This window comes from Antechinus flavipes, chromosome 3, assembly GCF_016432865.1.
Source record: "Antechinus flavipes isolate AdamAnt ecotype Samford, QLD, Australia chromosome 3, AdamAnt_v2, whole genome shotgun sequence".
NCBI classification, from domain to species: domain Eukaryota; kingdom Metazoa; phylum Chordata; class Mammalia; order Dasyuromorphia; family Dasyuridae; genus Antechinus; species Antechinus flavipes.
Genome location: NC_067400.1, coordinates 625488879 through 625515182, shown reverse-complemented (window position 1 = coordinate 625515182; position 26304 = coordinate 625488879). Strand labels below are relative to the sequence as shown.

The 26304-nt window shown below is 41.7% G+C and overlaps 1 protein-coding gene across 4 annotated transcripts; it reads left to right on the top strand.

The window, feature by feature from the left end:
* Positions 1–635: 635 nt before the first annotated feature.
* LOC127556619 (zinc finger protein ZFP2-like) lies at positions 636–26066 on the top strand. 4 transcript variants are annotated; one of them, XM_051989874.1, is made up of 6 exons: positions 639–3039; positions 3307–3400; positions 6306–6394; positions 11334–11460; positions 18735–18836; positions 23579–26066. In XM_051989874.1, the coding sequence occupies exons 2-6, from the start codon at positions 3367–3369 to the stop codon at positions 25534–25536; spliced, it is 2310 nt and encodes a 769-aa protein (XP_051845834.1). In that variant the 5' UTR covers positions 639–3039; positions 3307–3366; the 3' UTR covers positions 25537–26066. The 4 variants fall into 4 exon arrangements, with proteins under 4 accessions (XP_051845835.1, XP_051845834.1, XP_051845836.1 ...); XM_051989877.1 differs by lacking the exon at positions 23579–26066 and adding an exon at positions 19086–19209 and having other exon boundaries at positions 1928–3039; XM_051989875.1 differs by lacking the exon at positions 6306–6394 and having other exon boundaries at positions 636–3039.
* Positions 26067–26304: the final 238 nt, after the last annotated feature.

The following is a 26304-nucleotide window of genomic DNA, read 5'->3' as shown; positions in this document are numbered from 1 at the left end:
TGCATGGCACTGTGAGGTGAGAAAGCCAGTCAGCCTTTGCATTTGGTAAGTCCACATTCTCTGTTTCAGTTGTGGAAATGTATTAGCTCTAATTTGTGGCAAATTATTTTATCTCTGCCCAATTTTCTGATTTATAAAGAGAAATGATAATTGTTCTTGTGAAGATCACATGATTGCAAAAGTGCTTAGCATAAAACATGCTACATGAATGTTAACTGCTTTTTTGGATCTATTGCTTCCTATTTGATAATTTGATGGGTTTTTTAGATGGGACCAGCAGATACATTTCAAAGGAACTCTAATTAAAGCCCACTAAAGGGATATATAAAGGGATATTTGTACTGACAGTGTTAAAAGGAGTATTTGGGAACTTTGGGAAAACAGAAAAGCCATTTGCTACTACTACAAACAGTCTGCTTTTAAGTTATGTAGAGGCAGACTTCCAAGGGCCCTATCAGTAAAAACTGGCACCTAAACCCTTTTCCTGGCTCATAAAAGAAAAATTATTTGCATGAATTGGAAAATAATCAAATGGCAATTCAATTTGTCTAGAACATTTAATTAGAATCTGGGGAACTTTATTAACTAAAGTGAAGTCCATTATGAAATCTATTCTCTCAATTTTAAGAATTGTCGTTTCCTCTCTAAAACAAAAGGGAAAACTTATTTAAGGGAATAGAAATTACAGTTAAAACTATTTGGCTATTACTTAGGAAGATTCTAAAATTGTTAACTAAGTTTTTTGGCGTTATTGCCATCAGATTAAACCTAAAGTTGATAATTATTATTTGTGGAACAAGAAGGATGAGGTGAAAGTTTCTCAGTTCGCCTCCAAATTTGAGGTGTACAATGCCTTTTTTCCCCTCCACAGACTGGGGAGAAGTATCAAACAGCACAGCCCATGAAAATACTAAGAATAATTGGGGGGGGGGGTGGAGGGAGGGAGGGGAAAAATCGGAACAGAAGTGAGTGCTAGGGATAATGTTGTTAAAAATTACCCTGGCATGGATTCTGTCAATATAAAGTTATTATTAAAAAAAAAAAAGAATAATTGGGGTGGGCAGCTGTACATCCCTTCTTAGCATGAAGCAGCTTTGGAAAATGAGATTTCCATCCCTTTGTCCCAAATGAATTTGGGGTGCAAACTGCTTGAGAGGGGAAATGATATAATATAGCTTCTAGGGGAGACAGAAATAATTTTAAGGCCCCCTGACCTTAGGGGCTTGTGTTCTAACAATCTGTCAGCAATTCTAAATCTTCTGGCTTTGGAATCCATGATCCGGAGACCCTGGGATCCAAGAATGCTCTTGTTCTGTCAATGATTGTGAAAGTCTTCCGGCTTAGGAATATAATACTATTTCTTTCCTTAGACTTTAGGGAAGCTCTATCAGTGATCTGAGACTCTCTAACTTAGAGACCACCTTAGTTGTTGTTCTAACAATCTTGTCTGTCCATGTCTCTAAAGTCTCCTGGCTTTGCTAAATTCTCTTGGATTTAGCCTTTCAATAGACATTACGATTACAATAAACTTCGCCCCTTGACTTGGATAGGGTTTAAAGGCTGCAAATTCTTTTGAGACATATCATGACACTGTTGCGTGACTCCCAATTTTTTGGAGTCCCTTCCTAACCTCCACAAGAGGACAGTTTCAGGACCAGTGTCCATTTTTTTTACATCTAAAGCAAGAGCTGGTGCGATAGGAGCCATGGTTCTGGTCATTGGCCACCGGCTGTGCGCAGTGGTTAAAGCCTGAACCTTCTGTCTGATCCTCTGCTCCTTCTCCTCCCCCTGCGCCCTGCTGCTGTTATTAAAAACCTCAAAGGCCACATCAAGCAATTACCGAAGGGGAGTCTGGGTCCCTTTTCAAAGTTTTGGAGCTTCCCGGGGAACACTGGGAACTGAATTTGAAATGAAATGCGTGATTAGAACTGCGGCGGGCGGGAGGGTCAGGATCCAGATTGGTGCCTATAGGGTCTCGGGTCTGTCCCTAAAAGTGGCGGGGTTTTCTCCAGAGTTAGTTTGCCATAATTAGCCTCCTCGTGCGTTCCTCTAAAACTTTCTTCGGCTAAACAGGTGAGCGCGTGATCGCTAAGAAATCTTTTCTCTGATCCACAGACGCTTCTGGATTTCCTTGTGGGCGGTATGGTGCTGAAAGATGAAGGGCTTTTTCCAGGGGAATGGATGGAGTTAAGTAACCACAATTTGGAACGCCGGGTTCTTAGTTCTCGGGTCTTGGCTTTAAGGCTTGGAACCGCTTGTGCATTGACGCTTCTTGCCCAGGAGCTGCTAGTGCTCCGACTGCCCCGTCCGCACTAAGCCAGGATTGGGCGGGGAGCTGGTATTGAGATGCTGACCCCCAACTGGATTGAATTTGTTGTGACCCTTATAAATATTACTTTCCTCTGGGGTAGAGGAGGAAGCCAGGAGCCCCGGGACCCTGTCGGCTGGGTATCCTCAGGCCTGGCTGTGAGTGTTAACTATAATGGGAATGACTGCGGGAGGACTCCGGGAGCACGGCCCAGGTGGCGCGGACCGAGCTGCAGGGGCAGCGGGCAGGATGAGCCAAGCCCAAAGCATCTGCTCGGGAACGGCCTTGGGATGAGGGAACACAAGGGACTCAACAAGCCCCGGGGACTCCATTTCCCAGAATCCCTCGCAAGGAAACAAACATCCCACAGGTGCACGCATGATTCCAGGTCACATGGCACTTCTTTTCTTGGGGCCCGAAGGACTGTGGGAACTGTAGTTCCCGGCGCATCTTGTGCGCAGGCGCTGTTCTTCTAGGATATAGGGCTTTTTTGGTCCTGGATTGCTTTAGGAGTTGGGGGGAGGGAGGGGGCGGAGTAGAGGGGGCGGGGCTGGTGAATAGGTACGCGTTTGGAGGATTGTGGTGCGGAGAATGAACCTGCTACAGCCACGGACACGCGCAGGGTACGAGCTGACCCAACGGAGTGGGAGACTCATGCGTGTGCGCGCGTGAGCGTGGGAGAAAGACTCGGGGAGCTCCTTGCACAGGATCGCGTGCACGCAAGTGTGCATGTAGGTATTGTTAGGTGTCTGTGCTCACGCAAGGCAGAAGCACGGGATGGGGTGGGGGCGCGCCCCTGCCTTCCCGTCCCCGCGTGGGTCACCCACGCACTCCCCCGGCCCCTGGAAGGGAAGCACCCCCGGCCCCAGACCCACGAGCTCCTTCTTCCACGGCCCCTCCCCTTTCCCGGCGGAAGCTGGGCAGAGGTGCCCCGCCCCTGTCCTGAGTGGGTGCCCCGGGCCCTGGCACTCTGACTGGCCTGACCCCTTCCCCTGCAGGACCTGAGGAGCAGGAGCTGCCGATGGGCCCGTGATGCCCGAGCCCCTGGCCAGGGGACCATGGAGGCCTTGGACCTCATGCTGGAGGACAGAGGTGAGGAGGTCAGGGGGTAGCCGTGGGCCCCGCCTCTGACGCCCCCTGGGCCTTCCCTCCATCCCCCTCTCCCCATCACACACATGCAGAGCTCTGACCATTAGGGCACCTGCTCCCTGGCCCTCTGGAAGCCCTTCCTGCAGAAGCTGGGGGCCCGGGCATGGAAGGGGGGCTCCTGCTGCAGGGCCCGCCTGGCCTGGTGGTCTCCAGGGGAACCCTGGGCCCCTCCACTTGAGAGCAGAGCTCCCAGGACGGGGAGCTGGTGGTGCCCCTGGCCCCTGCCCTACTCAAACCAACTCCCAAGGTGGGGTTCAGGGGCGGGGGGAGGGGGATGGGAAGGGGTGGAGGCTGCAGGGAGGCCAGCCAGGGAGGACACCAGTTCCCCAAAGTGGCGGAGCTGCTTCAGGGGCCGGCTTTTTCCGCCCTCAGATCTTGGAGGAGAGGCTGCCTTGGTGGGATGTTAGAGGAGGGTCTTTTTCTGGGAAACTCAGAGCCAACAAAGCAAGTGGTGAAACACAGGCATGGAGCAGCTTCTTTCTGGCTGCCATGTTCCAGTGGTGGGCTTGTGGTCCCCTAAGACCCCCAGCTTTTCTTGTGAGTTGCCATTCTCCCTCCTCCAGCACTTAAGTCAGCACTAAGAGCAAGACCACTTCATTTGTGTAACTCCATTTTTCCCGCTATAATTTCCTCTTCCTTGTTTCGGCCCGTCGTGCCAGAACGCCGAAGCCTTCGTAACTCTGGATCTTCTCGTCCAGCTCTGGTTCTCTCCCAGCTTTGGGTCTTCCAGAGAGTTGGTGAGACAGCTGTGACAAACTCTAGCGCCCGGGGCAGGAGCTGGGGTGCTCCACTGAGCCCTCCCGCTGGGGTGGGGTGCTTAGCCTGGTCAGAAACCTCCCGACCCAGCACCCGGAGCTGCCCGTCTCAGTGAGCTGTTTGTAACGAGCTCTGCAGACCTCCCAGCGCTAATGTCTCCCCAGTATGTCCCCTTCACTCTGCTTGCATCCCCAGTTCCCTTTTCCCCGCTTTGGGGGAGGGTCTGTGACAGTCCTCTGCCTGTGGAAGCAGCCTGGGACACAGACCCCGGGCCCACGACCTCTGGGTGGACCTCCGTCCCCCTCCACGCTTGGCGCTGTTCCTTCTCCCAGTTCTGAATCAATCAGGCTGTTTTACAGCCCTGGGACGCTGCCCCTGGTCTCCATGAGGGCTTTGGTCGGGTGCTGGCCATGAGGGGTTTCTCCTGGTCTCCATCTGTTGAGAGTCGGGTCCCAAGGGAATGGCAGTGACCCCGGCCTGAGTCAGAAGGAAGCTGCCCCGACCCTCTGAGTGCAGGGGATCCCCCAGGATGCTGCCCATTGGGGGGCGGGGCTCTCTGGGCATGGAGTCCACGCTGGCCCCTGGGCCCCTTCCAGGTGGGCGCTATTCCTCCTGCTGCCCCTGGGGCCCAGCACAGAGCTGGGACAGAATTAATTTGGGGGATATAAAAAACCGGGCAATCTGGAGCTCTCCAAGCAGGGCGTCCTAACTTGGGTCCTTGAACTTGTTTTTTAAAAAAACATTTAACAACTATATCAACATACATGATTTCCCTTTTTAATTTTGTGAATTCAGCCATTGTTTTGAGGAGGGATCCTTTGTTTCCTCATACACCAAATTCAGAAAAGGGGCTGGGTCCCTGCTCGAGATTCTCCATCCTCTTCCCAAGCAGACCCTCCCTACCTGTACCACTCTGCTGATCAGTTTTCCGTAGAAATGGAAGAGAAGACCCGGGCCCCTCCTTAGAGTACTTGCCCAATCATCACCCCCAGTCCCCCCTCTCTGGGAGGGGCAGGAGGAGGGACGATTTGAAGGGCTTGTGCCATCTCCGTGTCAAAGGGAAGGATCCATTCTGCAAGCCAGGAGGAAGCAGGAGAAGGACTGGGGGGTACAGTGGGCGGGGAGCCAGCTCTGGGGTCATCTGTTGGCAGTCCTGGCCTCAGGTCGATTTCTCTCAGATACGCCCTTAGCCCACCCCAGGGATGCTGGCTGGTACAGCGGGCACTGCCATCCGATCCGCAGCCCCCAGCTTCTGGCTCGGATAACAATCAGTTATTCTGGGCTTCCTCCGACAGCCACTAAGTCTGAATTTGAAGGCAGGTGCCGGGCAGAAAGGAGCATCCAGTCCTAAAAACTGGCATTTCTATCATGCTGGATGGTTGGCCATGCATTTGTCGTATCTCTCATTTGACCTCCACCATCACCTTGGGAATTCAGTGCTATTATTTATTACCCTCACTTTACAGAAAAGGAAACTGAGTCAGAGGGCCCATCACCTTGGGAATTCAGTGCTATTATTTATTACCCTTTACAGAAAAGGAAACTGAGTCAGGGGGAGGCTCGGACTTACCAGTATGTCCTAGGCAGAATTTGAACTCCAGTCTTCCTGATCCACGCCCGGTATAACACAGGTCCCATCATCGGTGGCCTCTAAATTCATCCTCTCTTTTTTCGAATTATCCTTGTGCTGGTCCCGGGGTGAACCAAGGATTCAGAACAGATAAGGGGGGCGGAGGGGAAGGACTGAGCATTCAACCTGCAGGCCTGACCCCTCGGGGCTCTCTTGGCTGACTGGAGAGTTGCCCATTTCCTTCTCGCGCTCATTTTACAGATGAGGAAACTGAGGCAAGCTGTGTTAAACGCCCCGAGGTGAAGCGATCACGTGTCTGAGGCCGCTAGCTGCCAAGACCGCCATAGTCACCCCCCTCCCCCTTCTCAGGCGTTCCCTGGGGGCGCATGGCCGGGGGAGCCGTGATTTAGGGGACGCTGCTCCCGGCTCCCCGTGGCTCTCCTCCTGCTCCTGCGCGGGACTCCCGTGTTGTGGCGCGAGAAGGCACGTGGGCTCCCTGCCAACGCCTCCTTCTTCCCGCAGGGCGTCCGCAGGACCGCGTCCTTTCCCCCGGAGGGGAGGCAAAGCAGCGGGCGGGGATCCTGCCTGGTCTCCTCGGAGCCGGGGCCTCGGTGAGTCACGTTTTCTTGCATCTCCCGAGATGTCCCGTTTTCTAGCACATTCTCCCCCCCATCCCCCACCTTCCCTCTGCCTTCAGGGGCCACGTGGGGTGTGCAGGGTCCGCCCCGTTGTTCACGTGACCTCCGCGAGTCCGACCTGTCCGCGTGGGTCCGGTCAGCCACAGGGGGGCGCGCCCGTCCCCGGGGGCCTCTGAGCCGCCCCGCCAGCGGCCGTCCTCGGGAGAGTCCGAGAGCGCGAGGAGAGCTCTGGGCCGACTGACGTCCGGCTGGACTTTCCCAGGCTGGGCGCGGGGTTCTCCCGGCCCGGCCTCCTTCCTTCGCCCCCCGGGAACACTCCCCGCTGGCTTTGTGCCGCCCTTGGTGCCCTCCTCTCTGAGCCACCAGGACTCCAGGGCTCCCCGTACTCAGCCACACGCTCCAAGGCACATCAGGGGAGGCCAGGAGGAAGGGGGATCTGCCGAGCCCCTGCACCAGCATGGCTTCCAGAAGCAAAGGCTAAGGCTTACGGGGAGTGATCCCTGCGGCCTTCCAGAGAGGGGGCAAAGTCTTCACCCGCGAGGGACTAATGACGTGGGGAAGGGGGAGAAACGTCACCCGGAGCGGGGCGGGGGGGAGGGGGGGGTGAGAGCGTGACCCAGGACGAAGGTCCGGCCCGAGCGGATGGGGCCAAAATCCCAGGCGGAGCCTAGGAAAGGGGGAAGGAGCTCTTTGTCCTTTCTTCTGTAAGAGGCCGCAGGGCTGCGCAAGGTCGCCGGCCTCCCTTCCCCCTCAGCTGCCTGGGCCCCCCGGCCAGAGAGATCAGGACGGCTGGAGACGGTCTGGGTGCAGGGGGAGACTCGGGCTCCTTAAGCTGAGCCTGTCAAGGAGAAAGGCTAGGGAAGAGATGGGGCGGAGGAGGACCTCTCACCTGACATAAAAAGGGAGGCGGCGGGACTTCTGCCCCAGGGAAACAGTCGGGAGGAGAATGAGCAGGAGGTCTGCCTGAGAGATGCTCTGGCTCCCCAGGCAGGTGGGGAGCGCGACCAAGACCGGATGAATGACCCGGAGGAAGGGTCAAGATATCAAAGAAGAGATTGATTGGCCTAAGACCTCCCTTCTCTCCCTCTGCCCCTGTCTCTCTCTCCTTCTCTGTCTCTGTCTCTTCTCTTTGTTACCCCCTCGGAAATCCCGCTCTCCTGGCTTAGAGTATTTGCAGGATCCCTCGCGGCTGGAGAGTCAGCCACGTGCCGTGGTCACATGGTCAGTAGGGGTCAGAGGCAGCTTGGTGGACCTGACTTTTGAGGGTCCGTCACTGTCCACCGGGCAGCGCTACATCCAAGCAGTGGCTCTGGGGAGGAATGAGTTTAATAAAGTGATCAGGGTGGTTTTTATGAGGCTTCACGGCAGAACAGAAAACCGTCAAGTCTCCTGGAGAAGGACAAAAGAAACATTCAGTGTGACCCTCCAGGTTAAATTGTTGTGCATTTTATTTTTAATTTTTTAAAGCACTTTCTCTTCTTTTTATTATTTTTTTATTATAGCTTTTTATTTACAAATATATGCATAGGTAATTTTTCAGCATTGACAGTTGCAAATCCTTTTGTTCCAACTTTTTCTCTCCTTCCCCCCATCCCTTCCCTCAGATGGCAGGTTGACCAATACATGTTAAATATGTTAGATTATAAATTAAATACAAAACAATTATACGTGTCCAAACAGTTATTTTGCTGTACAAAAAGAATCAGACTTTGAATTAGTGTACAATTAGCCTGTGAAGGAAATCAAAAGTGCAGGCGGACAAAAATAGAGGGATTGGGAATTCTATGGAGTGGTTCTTAGTCATCTCCCAGAGTTCTTTTGCTGGGTGTAGCTGGTTCAATTTATTACTGCTCCATTGGAGCTGATTTGGTTCATCTCATTGCTGGAGAGGGCCACGTCCATCAGAATTGATCATCATATAATATTGTTGTTGAGGTATATAATGATCTCCTGGTTCTGCTCATTTCACTCAGCATCAGTTCCTGTCACTCTCTCCAGGCCTCTCTGAAATCCTCCTGCTGCTCATTTCTTACTGAACAATAACATTCCATAATATTCATATACCACAATTTATTCAGCCGTTCTCCAACTGATGGGCAGCCACTCAGTGTCCAGTTTCTCCCCACTGCCACAAACATTCTTGCACATACGGGTCCCCTTCCCCTTCTTTAAAATCTCTTTGGGATGCTGGGTCAAAGGGTAAAGCATTTTATTTTCCAAACACATGCATAGGTCGTTTTCAGCATTCACCCTTGCAAAACCTTGGGCTCCAAATTTTTTTTTCCCTCCCTTCCCCCACTTCCTCCTTAATCCAAAATATATTAAACTTGTGCAATTCTTTTATACTTATTTCCACAAATATCTTGATGCCCAAGAAAAATCAGAAAAAGGAAAAAAAAAAGAGAGAAATCAAAAAGCAAGGAAACAACAAAGAAGTGAAAATACTCTGTGGTATTTTTCCTCAGTCCCCCAGTGCTCTCTCGGGTGCTGATGGCTCTCTCCATCATCAGTCCATTGGCACTGGCCGGGATTTGGGTGTGTATTTTAATAGTGCAAAAGTGAGAGTGGGGAAGATGCTGAAGAAATATGTTGGAAAATATGGCTGTCGAGCCAAAGGCTGATGGACCCCACAGCTCTCAGGCCTTTGCCTCGTGACTGTTTCCTTTAAGGAAAAAAATTGGAAGGCTCCAGACACAGCTTGTCCCAAATAATGTCATGAAAATGGAAAGATTATTATCCATAAATGGGAAACATCTGTGTATGGATTTGGGGGTTTTACTCCAAGATCTCCCTTCTGATTAGTTAGAACATTGACTTGTTAGAACAAAGCTCAACATCTGTTCTAAATTAAAAGGAGAAAAATGAAAGGATACAGAAAGAAATTAAGGTGATTTCATTATGTTCTGGCTTTAAAAGCTGTTAATCTAGAAAAATGAGACAGGTAAAAGTAATCAGATGTCAGGCTGTCGCCAGTTCCTAAAAGTCAGTTTAACTGTTGCAAGTCAGTCCCCCAGAGGCTTCAGCCGACAGACAATGGGGCTCCGAGTTACCTAGAGAGCTGCAGCAAATGGTGATTTAAAGAGATTAAAGCATTTGTAAAATCTTAAGAAAAATCACAGAGAAACATGTGACACATCGGTCATGTGGTAGGAGGAAGGATAATTGAGGGGTCAGTCTGTGTCTGCTGGGATGTCCGTGTCATAGAAAGAGGTGTAGAGAATACATCGGGGGGACTGCCTCTGTGGGATTTATGGGAAGACATGGAGAAGGGCCTTAAAGGATGAAATGCTGAGGCCTTGGACTCCTCAGACTGCTAAATAAATAATTCTTCTCTTTTGCTTTTTTCTTTATTGTGACTGAGTGTTTCCAGGGTATCTCAAAAACCTTGGTGCATTTTTATTCGTGTTTAAAACCTACACTAAGACTTTTCAATATCTGGTGTAGTTTTTACAAGACTTGGCCTGTTCTGATCATATTGTGCTGTAGTCTTTGTTTCTTTTCATACATATTTTTAATATTATAATATATTTTTTATACTTATGCATATTTATTTATATACATATATATTCATATACATTTAGGTTTTTCAGACAGGTCTCTTTGATAGCAAGCCAATGTGGAGGGAAGAATGGAAGTCTTCCTTGCAGTGGGGGGTGAAATGGGGCACACTGCTCCTAGCTGATGAGAGATCTCGAAACTAGAAAAGAAATGGGTGAAAAGGGGAGCCAGTGGGGATGCTCTCACTTCTATTTGGGGCTAGTGGGACCACATTAAGCTCTAGAACTATAATAAGGAGCTCCTGTGATGACTACACAATCTAAACGATCAATAATTTAAATAAAGGCCGAAATACAATTCCAAAGGGATGAAAAATGCATGACTGGGGTATACATTCCGCCAGCTGCCTCCTCCACGGAAGTGGCTTGTGTCCACGTACCTGGGACCTGACAGCAAACGGACGTGACAGGAGGAGGCAATATATTCACACACCCGCGTGAGACTGTAGTGTCCAAAATGGCCGTTTTCTGAAATAACTGGAAACAACACTGTCTCTCATCATGGAAGTCACCATGTTCTCCAAGGCCCTAGAATGAATACTTGAGGAAGACCAGTAGGATTAAATGATGTCATCAGCAAAGATGAACTTGACCTTGCCCAGGATCCCACAGCTAGTACGTGTCTGAGGCCAGATTTGAACTCAGGAAGATGAATGAGTCTTTCTGACTTCAGGTCTTGCACTCTAACCACTGCTCCCTCTGTGGCCCTTAGGGATAGGGATTAGGTGAGAAATTAAACCTAAGCAAAAAACACCAACTAGGGATGTAAAAAGTTTTTTTTTTTAGCTTTTTGAGGTGACAATGAGAATGTGGGTACCCATAAATTAGGGAATGAATGAACAAGTAATGGTATGAGAACACATTGGAATATTATTGTGCTATAGAAAATGATGGAGATTGATTCAGAGAAAACTGGGAAGATTTGTATGAAGTGATGCAGAGGGAAGTGAGCAGAACTAGAACAGTGTATACAGTATGGTAAATGTGGCAATTTGAAAGAATTAGGGACTCTTGTCAGTGAAATGACAAATGACGCCCACCTCCTGATAGAAAGGGGAAGGACTCAGTGCAGAATGGAAAGTACTTGGTTTTTGGACATGGCCAGTAAAGAAATTGGTTTGACGGCTATATATGTTTGTAACAGGAGGGTTTTTCCCTCTTATTTTCTAATGGGGGCAGGTGAGAAGGAGAGATGCAAATTTCAGTTTAAAAATACATATAATTAAAAAATTAAAATACACATTATTTTAAAGAAATATTTGAAATGGAAGCTAATAAACTTCTAATACTCTGAAGATATATTAATTTTGTATCTCCTTCATGCTTCATGCTTCAAAATGTATTTGTTTCCTCAGGAGTCAGTGACTTTCCAGGATGTGGCTGTGAACTTTACCCATGAGGAGTGGGGGCACTTGGAGCCGGCCCAGAAGGACTTGTACAGGGAGGTGATGCTGGAGAACTATCAGAACTTTGTCTCCCTTGGTAAGGACAACTAGTTTCAGGAACATCATTTTTCCCTCCTGAAGGCCATGGGATGTCTAAATGGACACAGCTGGGTGATACAGTGGATAGGGTGCCTCGGTCTGGAGACAAAAAAATCCGAGTTCAAATGTGGCTCAGACATTGTATAATTGTGTAATCCGGGGCAAGGTCCTTAATCTGTTTGCCTCATTTTCCTTATCTGTAAAATGGCAATAGCAGCTACCTCTCACGGAAGTTGTGAGGATCAAATGAAATAATATTTGTATTTGGCACTTACTAGGTACTATCGAAATGGTAACTATTATTAAAATGAATATTACTATAGTACCAAGCTGACTTTTGACTTGATATGCAGAGCTATTCTTAAATGTACATAATAATGACAATAAAATAATAACAACAAAATTCAGGACCTGGTCATTGCTACCTTACAGAAAAGTTATCTTTAAGCATCCTAAACTTATTAAACAATACAGATTATGAAATTTGGAAGCTGCGTAACATCTCACTGCAGGTCGCAAAAATCTACCAGTTGTGTAGAAAGATATGACCGGGTGGATGGAATAAAACACTGGAAGCTTTCTATCCTTCATAAACGAATTCCCATTTTATGAACAGGTAACAAATCAACATGACTGAAAGACAAATCCTTAAATGTCCATAAGAATTCAGCCAAGAAATGGGCTGGAAGCCAGACTATTCCTTCCAGCCAGAATTCTCACCCAGAAATATCCAGGGCATAGAATAACATGGAACTATAAAGATGGAAGACTTTCATGGTGGATGTTATTTTGAATATTTATAATTTCCAAACCACATAGAGCGAAGAGCTTTCAAAATATTGTGTGTGAGAACAGGATGCAATCTTTATTCTCATCTTCCTGAAAATCCTTCCAGTCTGCAGAAGATGAGCTTTACTCTTATTCAGCTGCAAAAAGAAGCCATTTTATTCACCTACACAATAGTCTACAGATTTTAAAGTAACAAAAATTAATTTATTAAATCCATTAATTTACAATTAAATTAACTTAAACTTAAAATTAATAATATAGAAAATAGTATAAAACAGGATAGTGACTTATCCTTTGGATGTTTCTCTTAGAAACACATAAAAAAGAGAAGATAAATGATAATTTGAAAGCATAATAATAATGATAATAACCTCAAAAACGTTCTTGAGACAAATCAATAAACTACTGTTGTCTGTAATTGTCAGAATATGATATGATCCATTAAAAACTTCAAAAAATGTTTTCAGAAGATTTTGCCAAATCACATACTTATATAATGCAAAGATTTCAAAATGTTCTTGATTCCTGTTCCCAAATGAAAAAAAACCTTTGTTTTTTGTAACTTTATTGTACTACTCTCCACTTGTTCTTGTTCAGATCAATGGTTCCCAAAGTATGGTCCAACCATTCATTGCTGGGATGGCCAGAATCCTTTCAGGGAGTTCACAGAGTCAAAACATAATTGCCTATTAAAATACCCCTTTCTCCAACTATATCTCTTTGTGAACCCCGAAGTGGATGTGAGAATCCAGCTGTGAATGAAGCCAGACAAAATGTAAACCAGTACCACTCTTCTCACTAATTTTATTTTTGTCTTGAAAAAGCTATTTTCCATTAAAAAATTGTTACGTTCAAGTGTAATTGGGTTTATTGCTTTTTAAAATTAATAATAAATATTTTTAAAGCGAATATGTTTTAATCTCTAATATCAGTAGACATGAGGCACACAAACTTGGGGGTCCTTGATAAATTTTAAGAATTTAAAGAATCCTTGAGACCAAAAAAATTAACCACTGATCCAGACCAGAGATTATCCACTAAAATCTCAGTGTGGGTGCCTAACAATGCTGCTTCCTCTTGGCAGGAGTAAAACAAGCTAATTTTCTTTGATCCCATATCAACTCTGTGATCTTTCCCTCACTCTCCTTGGGAACACAACATAATATACCTTTCACAGGTTTTTTTTTTTCCTTAGCCTCTGCATACTTTCTTTTCCCTAGAGAAGGGATACATCAAGGAGATGAACAATTTTCAAAATAAGACTTGCAAATTTAAGAACCATGTGAAAGATCACACCAACTTGCTAATTAAAATAGAAATGGGAATGAAAACAACTCTAATGTTTTATACCACAGCTAGAAAATTGGGAAAGATGGTCAAAGGTGGAAATGGGAACTTTTAGGAGGTTATTGGAAGAGAACCTCACTAATGTATCTGGAATTCTGGAAAGCAGTTTGGAAATACTGAGACCCTCTCACCCATGCAATAGGTAAACATACATTTCAAGGAGGTGGAGGTCAGAAAAGCTCTGTGAGTTCCAAAATATTTATAGTGTTACCTTTTGTGGTAGTAAACAAATAGAAATGGAACAGATGCTATCATTTGAGCAAGAGCTAATTGCATTGTGGTACATAAATAGAGAAATAGTAATATTGTAAAGAATAACTTTGGGGCATTACATGGCACCAGACCTAGATTCAGACTTGTTCAGATCTCCAACACTAGCAGTGGGACCCTGGGTAAGTCATTTAATATTTACACAATATTCTACCCATAAACCTTAACCACACTCCTTACGATGCACATAATGTTTGTGGGGAAAATAGGCATAAACTTAATAGTCTCAGGGTAATAAAACATACATGTCGGGAAAACACGTAGTCAGTGCAGCTCCCCTCTGGAGACATTAACTTTGATGTCCTGTCCTTTCTATCTCCATAACTGTCCATAAAAATCCTTAATGAGCATTCCATCTTGTTGAAAAGAAACTCCCAGTGCTAAGCTAAGCTGATTGTGTTTGATCTCCCTGGACATGACTAGTGGTCCACCAGACTATTTTTATGATGCTAAACTGTTCCTCTGCATATTATTCCTTAAAGGCAACTATAGTATCCATCACTTCAAGCTGTAGACTTAGCTGATCGTTTTAACTAAAATTGTATCGGGCTCTTTTAAGAAAAAGCAACATTTATCTGAAAGTTGGCAAAAGCCTTTCCAACTCTTCTTCATAGAATTATTCTTCACAGTATCTCAGAAACAATAGGAGGCAATGTTCAGAAATATTTTCTATCTTCTCTTGTCAGCAAGATTCCCTCTGCATGTGGATGACGTTTTCCATCCAAAGTTTATTGGGATTGCTTTGGATGACTGAACTGCTGAGAAGTCTGTCATAGCTGATCATTGCACATTCTGCTGTATACAATATTTTTCTAATTGTTCTTGTTTCACTCAGCATCAGGTCGTGTAAATCTTTCCAGGCCTTTGTAAAATCAGCCTATTCATCAAATTTTTATAGAACAATTACCAAATTGATGACATCTATTCATTTTTCAATTCCTTGCCACCACAAAAAGGGCTGCCACAAACATTTTTGCCCATGTGGGTCCTTTTCCCTCTTTTATGATCTCTTAAACACTGCTGGATCAAAGTATATGCTTTATAGCCCTTTGGGCATAGTTCTAAATTGCTCTCCAGAATGGTTGGATCAGTTCACAATTCTACCAACAATGCATTAATGTCCCAGTTTTCCCACATCTCCTCCAACATTTACCATTATCTCTTTCTGTTATCTTAGCCAATCTGAGAAGGATAAGGTAATACCTCAGAGTTGTTTTAATTTGCATTTCTCTAATCAATAATGATTTAGAGCATTTTTCATATGTCTATAGATGATTTTAATTTCTTCATCTGAAAATTGTTCATTCAGATCCTTTGACCATTTATTAATTGGGGAATGGCCTGTATTCCTATAAATTGGAGTCAGTTTTCTATATATTTTAGAAAAGAAACACTGGCTATAAAAATTGTTTCCCAGCTTTCTGCTTTTTATCTTGGCTTTTTTTTTTTTAACTCTTTTAATGTTGGTTGCATTGGTTTTGTTTGTGCAAAACCTTTTCAATTTAATGTAATCAAAATGATCTGTTTTGCATTTCATAATGTTCACTAGTTCTTTTATGGCCATAAATTCTTTCCTTCTTCAAAGATTTGATAAGTAAATTATTCCTTGCTCTCCTCATTTGCTTATGTTTTCATTCTTTACACCTAAGCCACATAGTCATTTTGACCTTCTTTTGGCATGCTTACTTCCTGACATATTATTTTCCAGTTTTTCCAGCAATTTTTGTCAAATAGTGAGTTCTTATCCCAGAAACTGGAGGTTTTGAGTTTATCAAACAGTAGATTACTATAGACATTGATTATAGTGTCATATTTATCTAATCTATTCCACTGATCTACCATTCTCTTTCTTATCCTATACCAGTTGGTTTTGATAACTGCTCCTTTTTCAATAGAGTTTTAGGTTTGGTATAGCTTGGTCATCATCCTTTGCATTTTTTCCATTAATTCCCTAAATATTCTTGATCTTTTCTTTTTCCAGACGAATTTTGTTATCATTTTTTAAGCTCTATAAAATAATTTTTTGGCATTTTGATTGGTATGGCAGTGAATGAGTAGACTAATTTAGGTAGAATTGACATTTTTATTATATTAGCTCGGCCTACCCATGAGCAACAGATATTTTTTCAGTTGTTTAAATCTGACTTTACTTGTGTGAAAAGTGCTTTTTAATTATGTTTATATAACTCATGAGTTTATCTTAGTGGATAGACACCCAAATATTTTATATTATCTACAGTTATTTTAAATGGAATTTCACTTTCTATCTCTTGCTGCTGGGCTTTGTTGGTAACATATAGAAATGCTGCTGATTTTTGTGGGTTTATTTGATATCATGCAACTTTGCTAAAGCTGTTAATTGTTGAGTAGATTTTTGGTTTATTTTCTAGAGTTCTCTAAGTATACCATCATTTCATCTGCATAGAGTGATAGTTTTATTTCCTCATTGAATATGCTAATTCCTTCTATTTCTTTTTTCTTTTCTTATTGCTAGAGCCCCCATTTCTAATATGATACCAAATAATTGTGGTGAAAATGGGCATCCTTGTTTCATTCCTGATCTTATTGGGAATGCTTCTAAGCTTATCATTATTACAAATAATGCTTGCTGAAAAATATATTTAATAAAGCTGGATACAGTTTGGTTTGGCCTAGTCTCTTATTTATGTATTTATTTTTTTGGTGAGGCAATTGGAATTAAGTGACTTACTGAGTCACATAGCTAGTGTCAAGTTCAGATTTGAACTCAGGTCCTCCTCACTTCAGGGCCAGTGCTCTATCCACTGCACCATCTAGCTGCCCCCCACCTTTGGATTAATCTTAAATATTTTAGTAACCAGTCATAATGGTAAGCAGTCAGTCAACAAACATTTATTATGTACTTACTGTATGCCAAGATAAATAATTAAATAAGCTGTCTCTTTGTGAAGGTAGACTTAACTCATGGAATGCTTTGCTCAGAAGCATATGGGTCCCAGACAAGGGCCATCATCTCTTTGCATAAAGGTCAACTAAATCAAATTGAAAGTTGAAATTAAAATGACAAAGCTTAGCCTGGCAAGGTATTGAGGAAATGCACTTTGCCTCTCTTTATTTTTTTATTTTTTAAAAATAATTATAACTTTTTATTGATAGAACCATGCCAGGGTAATTTTTTACAACATTATCCCTTGCACTCACTTGTGTTCCGATTTTTCCCTTCCCTCCCTCTACCCCCTCCTTTAGATGGCAAGGAGTCTTATACATGTTAAATATGTCACAGTATATCCTAGATACAATATATGTTTGCAGAACCGAACAGTTCTCTTGTTGCATGGGGAGAATTGGATTCAGAAGGTATAAATAACCTGAGAAGAAAAACAGAAATGCAAGCAGTTTATATTCATTTCCCAGTGTTCTTTCTTTGGGTGTAGCTGCTTCTGTCCATCCTTGATCAATTGAAACTGAGTTAGATCTTCTCTTTGTCAAAGAAATCCACTTCCATCAGAATACATCCTCAAACAGTATCGTTGTTGAAGTATATAATGATCTCCTGGTTCTGCTCATTTCACTTAGCATCAGTTCGTGTCAGTCTCTTAGCCAATACCAAATGGTTTTGGTGACTGCTGCTTTATAATATAGTTTTAGATCAGGTACAGCTAGGCCACCTTCATTTGATTTTTTTTTTTTTTCATTAATTCCCTTGAGATTCTCGACTTTTTGTTCTTCTATATGAATTTTGTTGTTATTTTTTCTAGATCATTAAAATATTTTCTTGGGAGTCTGATTGGTATAGCACTAAATAAATAGATTAGTTTAGGGAGTATTGTCATTTTTATTATATTCGCTCGGCCTATCCAAGAGCATTTAATATTTTTCCAATTATTTAAATCTGACTTTATTTGTGTAGAAAGTACACAAATTGTAATTTTGCTCATATAATTCCTGACTTTCCTTTGGTAGCTAGATTCCCAAATATTTTATGCTATCAACAGTTATTTTGAATAGAATTTCTCTTTGTATCTCTTGCTGTTGGATTTTGTTGGTGATGTATAAAAATGCTGAGGATTTATGGGGATTTATTTTGTATCCTGCAACTTGGCCAAAGTTATGAATTATTTCTAATAGCTTTTTAGTAGAATCTCTAGGGTTCTCTAAATATACCATCATATCATCTGCAAAGAGTGATAGTTTGGTTTCCTCATTGCCTACTCTAATTCCTTTAATCTCTTTCTCGACTCTTATTGCAGAGGCTAGTGTTTCTAATACGATATTAAATAATAATTGTGATAGTGTTGCCTCTCTTTATTGAAGATGAGAGGTGTAAAGAGCTGAAATAGGTGCACTGGAATCAGACAACCGAGCACTTAAGGCTAATTACCAATTAGATAATGCTCTATTAGCATATGCTTAGAAAATGGCCCTTCTCATTATTCTGTGCTGGCTCAATCTTTTGGTCTATACAGATAATTGTAGGAGGGATTAGGGGGTAGAGTAAGATAAGCCAGGGTCACTTTGGATGTGGACAAGGAAGAGAGCTCATGGAGTTTTCGTCCATCTCCTTTACTTCTCCCCTTAAAGACCAAGGACTTTTGCTGATCCTGACTCTGGCTGATCTTGAGGTCAACAGAGGGACTCTGGAAATATTGTATATATTCTCAAATATGGTTAATATTTTGGTTGGTTTTATGTAATATTTTTTCTTTTTAATCTTTGTTATTAGCAAGGCCTTATTTAAATCGTGGAAGGTGGAAGAGCATATTTGGAAATGAGGATCATCTAAAGACAAAAGAAACAAATTAAAATAAAACAAGGGCAAAAAGGGCTAGAATTGGATTAGGAGAGGGATTTCTGTTCTCAGCACTTTCCATTTGTTTCTGTGAACAGGGCTTCCATTTTCCAAACCACATGTGATCTCCCAGTTGGAGAAAGGAGAAGCTCCGTGGATAACAGAGAAAGTGTCCCTTATCCCAAGGGTCTCTTGTCAAGGTGAGCTAATGGAAGCTAATTAGCCCACAAGCATGTAACTAATAGCTTTACCCTTTGGATGGCAGCACTGCCCACAACCCCCAAGGGTAGAGATGGTTCCCTTTGCCATTTCTGATCCTTACCTTCCTCCACCATCTTTTCTGACACTGTGGACTTTATCCATCCTTTGCTGTCCCCTCCCACACAGTCATTCTCTCTTCCCGCATTCTGTAAGTTACCTTCACATACTCCCTTTTCTTCTCTTTCCAGATAGAACACAAATCTGACCAACAGTTTTTAAAAATCCATGGTTTTGTTGCTAATTTGTCTATATTTCTGTTGTCTCAGTCCTTTCACCGCCATTCCCAATAAACTTCATCTGCCCCCATCACAATTTTGCCTCTGGTCCCTATCCTTTCTGAGAATAATACCTTTCCTTTAGTACATTAAACAACCAACCATCCAAAAAGCATATATTGTGCAGCTACTGTGTGCCAGGGACTCAGGGATACAAGTACAAAGACAGTATTCATCTCCTTACAGTAAGCTTACATGGAAGAGACTACAGGTACACAAATGAATATAAATAACATACATATTAAATAGATTTGTCTATATAGTTGTATTTATAATTTATAGATATACATATTTATAAAATAAATATAAATAACATACATATGAAATGAACAAATGCAAATACATAGGAAGTGATTAAATATAAGGTATTTAGAAGGATGAGCACAAACACTTGGATTAGGAAAGATTTCCTGCAGAAGAAATTCCTTCAAGGACCTGTAAATTTCTCAGTGTGCAGATGCCCTGCACCAAAGTAGATTCCAACTCCTGCCATAATGGAAGAACTCAGTTGTCACCATCCTCCGGCCCACCTGGGCAAGTTGGCAAGGCTGGGCTCAGACCAAAGACTTACCATCCATTGCGGGCACTAGATGGTGGCCCAGTAGTGCACAGGCTCAGGCCAGATATCTCTAGCCTCTGCTGCCTCAGTTTCCTCAAGGTTTAAAAAAAATGGAGATGATAATAGCATTGGTGTGCTGGAGTTGTGAGGCTTGAATGAGACAATATTTGTAAGTGCTCAGCATGGGGCTGGCTCTCCGTAGGTGCTCAGTAAACACTCGTTCCCCCCATGTGGAAGTCTCTTTAGCTTAGATTTAGCATGTAATGGTCTAAGCTAGAGAAACCCCTGCCACAAGGGAGCATCCTCCCATCACTTACTGCTCGTAGCTAAATCTCAGTCTCACACCCAGATTTTCTCCAACACTTTCCTCTCTGTCCAGGCCTTTCTCCTGTTCAAGTCTGAGAATTTTCCTCCGTTCTCAGTCGTGAAGGACTCTTTGCAGCCAGGGTTTCCCAGCTCTGCTCTGGGTTCTCCTGTTCCTTCTCAAGTAACTTCAAGGAAAGCCCAGAGTTAAAGGGCTGCTCAGTGAAGGAGCTCAATAAGAGTCTCCATGATATTTAGTAATGGGCTTAAAGCCACAGCTTCCTGAGCCCATTGCACTTTGGGCTGGCTCCTCCACCACACACACAAGATGAACTGCCCCAGGGCTTCCTCCTGGCCCAGCTCAGACATGGTAATCCTTATCCACAGGACCTCTGACCATATCTTCATGTTTTCTGTCATGTATCCAAGCTGTATTCTTTCCCCCAAACTTAACCATGCCTGTTTTATTCATCTTCCATTTTGGGGAGCCGATCACCAGGTTCTCCATCTCCTAGTCATGAATCTCCTTCTTCAAATAGGCAGCAAAAGCTCCTTGAGAGTAGGAACTGGACCTGTTTGCTCTATTTGTATCCTGGTTTTAGCTCAGTGCATGGCACACAGTAAGTGCTCAATAAATGTTTTGTTTATCTGTCTTCTCCCTTAAGAGAATACCAGCTCCTTGAGAATGGGAATAGTTTCATTCTTGGATTTTGTATCCCCAGGGCCCAGCACAAGGCGAGGCTCATAGAAGGTACTTAATAAAAATGCTGACCTTTTATCTTCGAATCTCCATCCCTGCTTAACTCCTACCATCTGATTTTGCTTCTCTGGCTTCGCAGAATAATGAGATAAAATTGTAAAATCAAGCTAATTTCACTCTGTACAATTTATCGTTCATGATCTTAGCCATGCCCTTATTAGCTGTGCTCAGGAATCTCTTACCGATTGACTACATTTCCCATAGCAGCTCTTCTAAACCTTTTTTGTTGTAAGTTTTGATATCACAGTCATTTCTAAGCCAAATCCTCTAAGAACCTTCTCTTTTAATAAAGAAAAAAAGAATCATTTAAGCAAAGTAAATCCACACATTGACTACATCAGATGAACCGTATAATATTTTACTCAGAGTCCCCATTTCTGCAGTAAGAGGTTGGCTGTAATTCCATCTCTTTATCAGGGAAGAGACCGGTCATTACAATTACATTGGGGGAACTTTTATATGATTCTTTTTTTTATTGAAGCTTTTTATTTTCAAAACATATACAAGAAAAATTTTTCAACATCAGTCCTTGCAAAACCTTGTGTTCTAATTCCCCCCCTTCCCTCTAGGGGGCAAATAATCCGATATATATTAAACATGGTAAAAAATATATGTAAATCCTATATAAGCATACATATTTATACAATTCTCTTGTTGCAAAAGAAAAATCAGATCAAAAAGGGAAAAAAAGAGAAAGAAAATGAAATTCAAGCAAACAACAACAAAGGATGTGAAAATGCTATGTTGTGATCCACAGTTCTGGATCCGTTCACCTCTTTCAGACTTGCAGAATAGGTGCTGACCTTCATTAGTAGAGAGCCTTTCCTCACTGAGAATTCCCTTGTACCAATGAAATTATCAGTCTGCCCGAATAAAAAATGTATATGAAACCACCTTAAAAGAGTAGCAAAATTCACATAAAAAACATTGAAGAGCAGTGATACTGCTGCATAAAAGCCTTTCTTTTAACAATGAGAAAACTGCTAAAGTTTGAGGTTGCATCTATGATCCATTGCAATCACTTTTATGTTGTTTTACTTAAGTATATGAAGGGAATTGTACACTTTCAGAAGAACCCTCATAATGTATATAATAGAACAAAACAAAATTTGATTTTTTAAAATGTAAAGATAGTGAAATATACGCATGAAATTTAAAAAATGATTAGAAGGGAGTTCTATATTTTCATAAATGTCATTGATAAAAATTTTGTACAAATGAAGACCAAGCACTGAGTCCTTTGGTATAACACTTGAGATTTTTCTCTAGAAGATGTTTGCAAAATCTTCATAACAGGAAATTTATGGTAAATAGGTTAATGGATCCAAAAGGCATAAAGAGATGGACAAAATGATTGTGGAGCTGGATCTGAGAAGACAGATAAATAAATAATTTATTATGTAGCTATTATTTATTTATTTGACTGCTAATAAATACACATAGCTATCCCATTCCCAATTCTCCTTTAATTTTTTCCTTATAAATTTTTAAACATGACAAATGTAGCTTTAACACATCAGATTAATATAAATAGGAACACAAATAAACTAGTTTGCTTTCTTCAAAAACAATTCATGAAAAATAGCAAAAATCTTGATTGTACTCTTTTTTAACTGATGAATTCCATAAAGAAAAGAAGGTTATGTACTTTGCAAGGTAATACCAATATTGTCCATTGTATTTATCCTGTTTTGTTGATCCATAATGCTTTCATTTACATCTCTTTTTTTGTGCATAGTTCAAGTGCATATTGTACTCTCCAACATTTCATCCCAGTCTATCTCTGTTTCATTGAATGCTCTTTTTTAAAGTCATTCTCTGGAAATATGGTTTTTACAGAGATAGAGATCTAAATAATTTAAGAAGTGTTCACTATTCATATCTAAATAGGAATGATAATAACAGTAAAGATAATATATCTGCTTCTGTCTACAGATTTAATGCTATATCATTGAAAATATGAAGGTGATACTTTCTAGAACTGGATAATAATAAGAAATTGAAAAAAGACTAAAAATATAAAACAAAAGAAAAACTCAGAAAAGAGAGAATAGTATTAGTAAATGTCAAATTATATTGAAAGCAACAATTTCAAACCTATCACTGACTAAAAAATAGGCAGTCGGTAAAGCATTAAAGTGTACTGTGTACCATGTACTGTGTATAGCCCAGTCTCTGCTCTCAAGATGCTTCCAGTCTAGTAGGGAGAAAATTTCTTTGCCTTAATCACTGAATCAAACTAAGACCTGATGAAAACCTTGGCTTAAAAAGGCCAAGGTCTCCTGTTTCATCCAGAGCCATTTCTAGGCATCATGATCTAGATTTTGCCACTGGATCCAGGTAGCTCTGGAAGGGAAAGTGAGGAGGTGATCTTGCACAGCCTTCCCTCAGTTAAATCCAATTCACTTGTGTGTCATGGCTCTCTGATGTCATGGCTGTCTTCAAGAACGAAGGAAAACCAACAACACAGTATAGGATAAATTGGGTGTAATTTCAAAGGAAAAGCACTAAGATTAAGGAGAATTGAGAAAAGCATATTGTAGTAGATGGAACAGTAGCTTCTAATAGAGGAGGTGTTTGGAAGTTAAAGTAATGTTAAAAGAAAAAAAGAATATTAATAAATCATTTATAAAGAAATAAGCTACAACTCTTCTAGCTTTTCTTGCTCAATTTTCATGCTTCTTGATGTGAGCCAGAATCTATCTAAAATATACCATAAAGCAATGTCCTTTCTTCCAACCCTGAGAAAAAATAAGTAGTTGTATATATTTTTGTTTCTTTCAGATTTCTTTATTCAAAAGACAAGATATAAAACTAAAAAGTCAGTTGCAACTAAGAGTATTTCCATGAGAAATTTATCCAAGAAGAGATCAAAAAATAGCTGCTGGAACTTTGCATTAAAAGAAGTCTGGGATTTTGATGCAAGGCTGAAGAGACAGATGGGCAATCAGAAGAGATGGGCCAGACAAGTTACAATAAGTCAAAGAACAACTTCAAATGAACTGAGTCTTCGTGAATGTGTTACTTTGGAGAGAAAGCTCAAGCTGGGATCACTTCACACTACCAAACAGAAAGCTACCATGGGAAAACATCTCCATAAATATGATTCTTTTGGAAAGAGCTTTAAATATTTATCAGAAATATTTAAACATAATAGAACACCTTCAGGGAAGAAGTATTATAAGTATAACAAATGTAAGAAGCCCTTCAGTTATCATTCAGATCTTTTTCAATACCGTAAGATACATAGTGGAGAGAAAACTCATAAATGTGATGAATGTGGGAAAACCTTCAGCAACAACTCGTGTCTTACTGTGCATTTAAAAATTCATACTGGAGAGAAGCCCTTTGACTGTACTGAATGTGGAAGAGCCTTCAGGCGTAGAGCACATCTTATTCAACATCAGAGAATTCATACTGGAGAGAAACCTTATAAATGTTATGAATGTGGAAAAGCCTTTAGTGTTGATTCCTACCTTATCAAACATCAGAGAATTCACACTGGAGAGAAACCCTATAAATGTAATGATTGTGGGAAAGCTTTCAGACAATTAGGAAATCTTAATCAGCATCAGAGAATTCATACCGGAGAAAAACCCTATAAATGCCATGAATGTGGGAAAGCCTTTAGTCAATGGGGTCACCTCAATCAACACCAGAGAACCCATACTGAAGAAAAACCCTTTGAATGTAATGAATGTGGAAAAGTCTTTAGGCAATTGGGAAACCTTAATCAGCATCAGAGAGTTCATACTGGAGAAAAACCATATAAATGTAACCAATGTGGGAAAGCTTTTAACAATAATTACCTCCTTATTCAACATGAAAGAATTCATACAGGTGAGAAGCCATATGTATGTAATGATTGTGGAAAAGCCTTCAGTCGAGGGACATATCTTAAGAAACACAAGAGGATTCATACTGGAGAGATACCCTATAAATGTAATGAATGTGGGAAAGAATTCACTGACAAAGCATCCTTTATTTATCATCAGAGAATTCATACTGGAGAGAAACTTTATGAATGTATTGAGTGTGGGAAAACTTTTAGCCAAAAAGCGAACCTTAAAAAACATAAAATGATCCACACTGGAGAGAAGCCCTTTGAATGTAGTGAATGTGGAAAAGCCTTCCGAGAGAGGGGAAGCCTCAGTGTACATAAAAGAATTCATACAGGAGAGAAACCCTTTGAATGCAATGAATGTGGAAAAGCCTTCCGAGAGAGGGGAAGCCTTAGTGCACATCAAGAAAAGCATGCTGAAGAGAAACTTTACAAATGTGATGAATGTGGGAAAACCTTCAGATACAAGGGATATTTCAGTATTCACCAGAGAACTCATACGCAAGAGAAATGCTATAAATGCAAGGAATGTGGGAAGGACTTTAGCCTAAGGGCATCCTATATTATTCATCAGAGAATTCATACTGGAGAGAAGCCCTATAAATGTAATATATGTGGGAAAGCTTTCAGTTATAATACATCCCACAGTAGACATCTGAGAACTCATACTGGAGAGAAACCCTTTGCGTGTAATGAATGTGGAAAAGCTTTCACTCAGAGGGACTACCTTACTGAACATGAAAGAATTCATACTGGAGAAAAACCCTTTAAGTGTAATGAATGTGGAAGAGCCTTTAGGCAGAAGCAAACTTATAATGCACATAAGAAAATTCATACTAGAGAGAAACCCTTTAAATGTAAATTATACGAGAAAACTTCAACTGGAAATGGTGCTATATAGGACAAACAGAAATTAATACTAGTGAGTCTCCAAAGGTGCAATGAATGTAGGAAAGTCTTCAGCACAAGCTTAGGGAAGTCATGAGAGAATCTATACTGAAGAAAAACTATGAAATGACTTTGAGACAACTGTAAGGTGTGTATTTTATCCCTCAGAGACTTTATATAGAATATTAACTTTGGGGATATAATACCATAGGCAATGCTTCATATAATCTTGTCATTTGTTAAACACTCAAGTCCAGATGTCTGACTTTTTTTTTCATGCTCTATTAAATCATTTGGTGCTTTAAGAAAGAAAAACATCAAAATCATCTTTGACATCCCCTTTATTACCTGTTGGCTGCTGTTAAGAAACAATAGAGTTGTATAAGTATAGGATCTTTAATAGTACCTACAGAAGAATTCTAGAGAATTATTCTATAACCCAGTAATGGTTAATGGGAAGAAATAAAAGATAAGTGACTATTAGTTGACAACACTGTTGAGAATATCCTAACCATGTTGAAGAATAAAAAGAATCAGTTTTTAGTGGGCTTGTGGCTTTCTTGGTCCCAGCAATCAACATTATTTCGCTTTCAAATCCCCAACTGGAGCATATATAAAAAAACTCAAATCAAGCCTTATTTAGCCCACTTGTTCATTCTTTACTTTATTATCAAGTCCCTGCCTTGGCTCATTTGCTAACTTACACATTTGGTTCTTTCCTCTAACACACCAAAATATCTTCTTTTTTAATTCTCAAGTCCAAATAAACATTTCAATCCAA